The sequence below is a fragment of the Fulmarus glacialis genome, unplaced genomic scaffold (genome assembly GCF_000690835.1).
Source record: "Fulmarus glacialis isolate BGI_N327 unplaced genomic scaffold, ASM69083v1 scaffold9345, whole genome shotgun sequence".
NCBI classification, from domain to species: Eukaryota; Metazoa; Chordata; class Aves; order Procellariiformes; family Procellariidae; genus Fulmarus; species Fulmarus glacialis.
Genome location: NW_009211127.1, coordinates 3,793 through 5,172, shown reverse-complemented (window position 1 = coordinate 5,172; position 1,380 = coordinate 3,793). Strand labels below are relative to the sequence as shown.

At 39.9% G+C, this 1,380-nt stretch overlaps 1 protein-coding gene across 1 annotated transcript in view; it reads right to left on the bottom strand.

The window, feature by feature from the left end:
- The window catches only part of DMTF1 (cyclin D binding myb-like transcription factor 1), a 24,797-nt gene extending 24,475 nt beyond the window's left edge, over positions 1 to 322 (bottom strand). Inside the window, 1 exon segment of the mRNA XM_009577412.1 lies at positions 250 to 322. Coding sequence (XP_009575707.1) covers positions 250 to 322 — 73 coding nt within the window.
- Between the last annotated feature and the right edge of the window lie 1,058 nt (positions 323 to 1,380).

The following is a 1,380-nucleotide window of genomic DNA, read 5'->3' as shown; positions in this document are numbered from 1 at the left end:
TTAATTTTTAATCAGAAAATATGTTCTTTGGTATTGAAGATTCCCAAGAGCAGTGTTTTCTTGGAAGGATAAAACTACTGCCAGTCTTTCAATAAAATTACTTATCACCTCTCAAGCTTGATGAAGATTTGGCACATCTTTAAGCACATGTAGTGGCTGGTTCCTAAAATGAAGTGATATTACCCTTCTGAACATGTCAAAAATTTCAGATACCGTTGACATTTTAAACCAGAGGGTTCTCAAATTTACTTTCATATCTACCATCAGCAACAGCTCCTTGCCATATGCAAGTGTAGGAGGCAGTAACTTCCTTGGGATTCATCTGCTTCTAAGTTTTACCACCTCTGCCCTATCCTTTACTAGAAGTAACGTTTGCTGCACAGCTATAGTACTGATTTTTAAGAACCAAGAGGGGCATCCTTAACTTTAAAAAAGATATGAACAGATAGTCAAAACATTTATTTTTCCATAATCAGCTGAAAGCACCAATTTTTTTTCTCACCACTATAAAGGCTTGAAAGACAGATTTATTTTTATAAAACATGTTACGTCAATCGTACTTCACCAAAAGCTGATCTAGAAGCAGTGGAAACTATAGCACCACCCACAGCAGAAGACCATTCCTTCTTTTTATTGAAAGAATACTGAAAAGTGAAGAGATAGCAAAGCTGGGCTGTTCTTTCATCAGTTACTCAGGATTTGCTGAGAATCAAAGAATGTGTTTATAGGATTAGGCTCCCAAGTCAAAAACAGAGTAATTAGGGTTGTCCATTTGCATTCTCCCCATTGCTGGTTTGCCATGTTAGAAAAGGATACAGTATGGAAGGGGTCCATACATCCAAACCTGGCATTTCCAGCTGGGCTGTTCTTTCATCAGTTACTCAGGATTTGCTGAGAATCAAAGAATGTGTTTATAGGATTAGGCTCCCAAGTCAAAAACAGAGTAATTAGGGTTGTCCATTTGCATTCTCCCCATTGCTGGTTTGCCATGTTAGAAATGGAAGGGGTCCATACATCCAAACCTAGCATTTCCATCAAAGGTGGGGAGGAAGATACACCACGATCAGTAGCTGCTACCCTAACGTTTCCATACAAAGAGCTGTAACAGGACTAAATAGACAATAGCTGAGGCACCACACCTAAAAGCAGCACTGATTCTTCTGATCAAGTTATATGTCTACACTTGTCTGCTTCAGCAGCCAGGTACTCCTTACAAAGCACCAAAAACTCCGCACAGCGCATTGCTCAAGGAACTGTGATTTCCTAAGAAGCACTCCTCAACGTAATTCCTGGACTGAGCAGGGTTTAGTAACTTTTGCGAATCTCCCAAGAACGGGAGATTTATCCCAACAGTAAGTGCAGGCTCTCCAAAAAAACCCC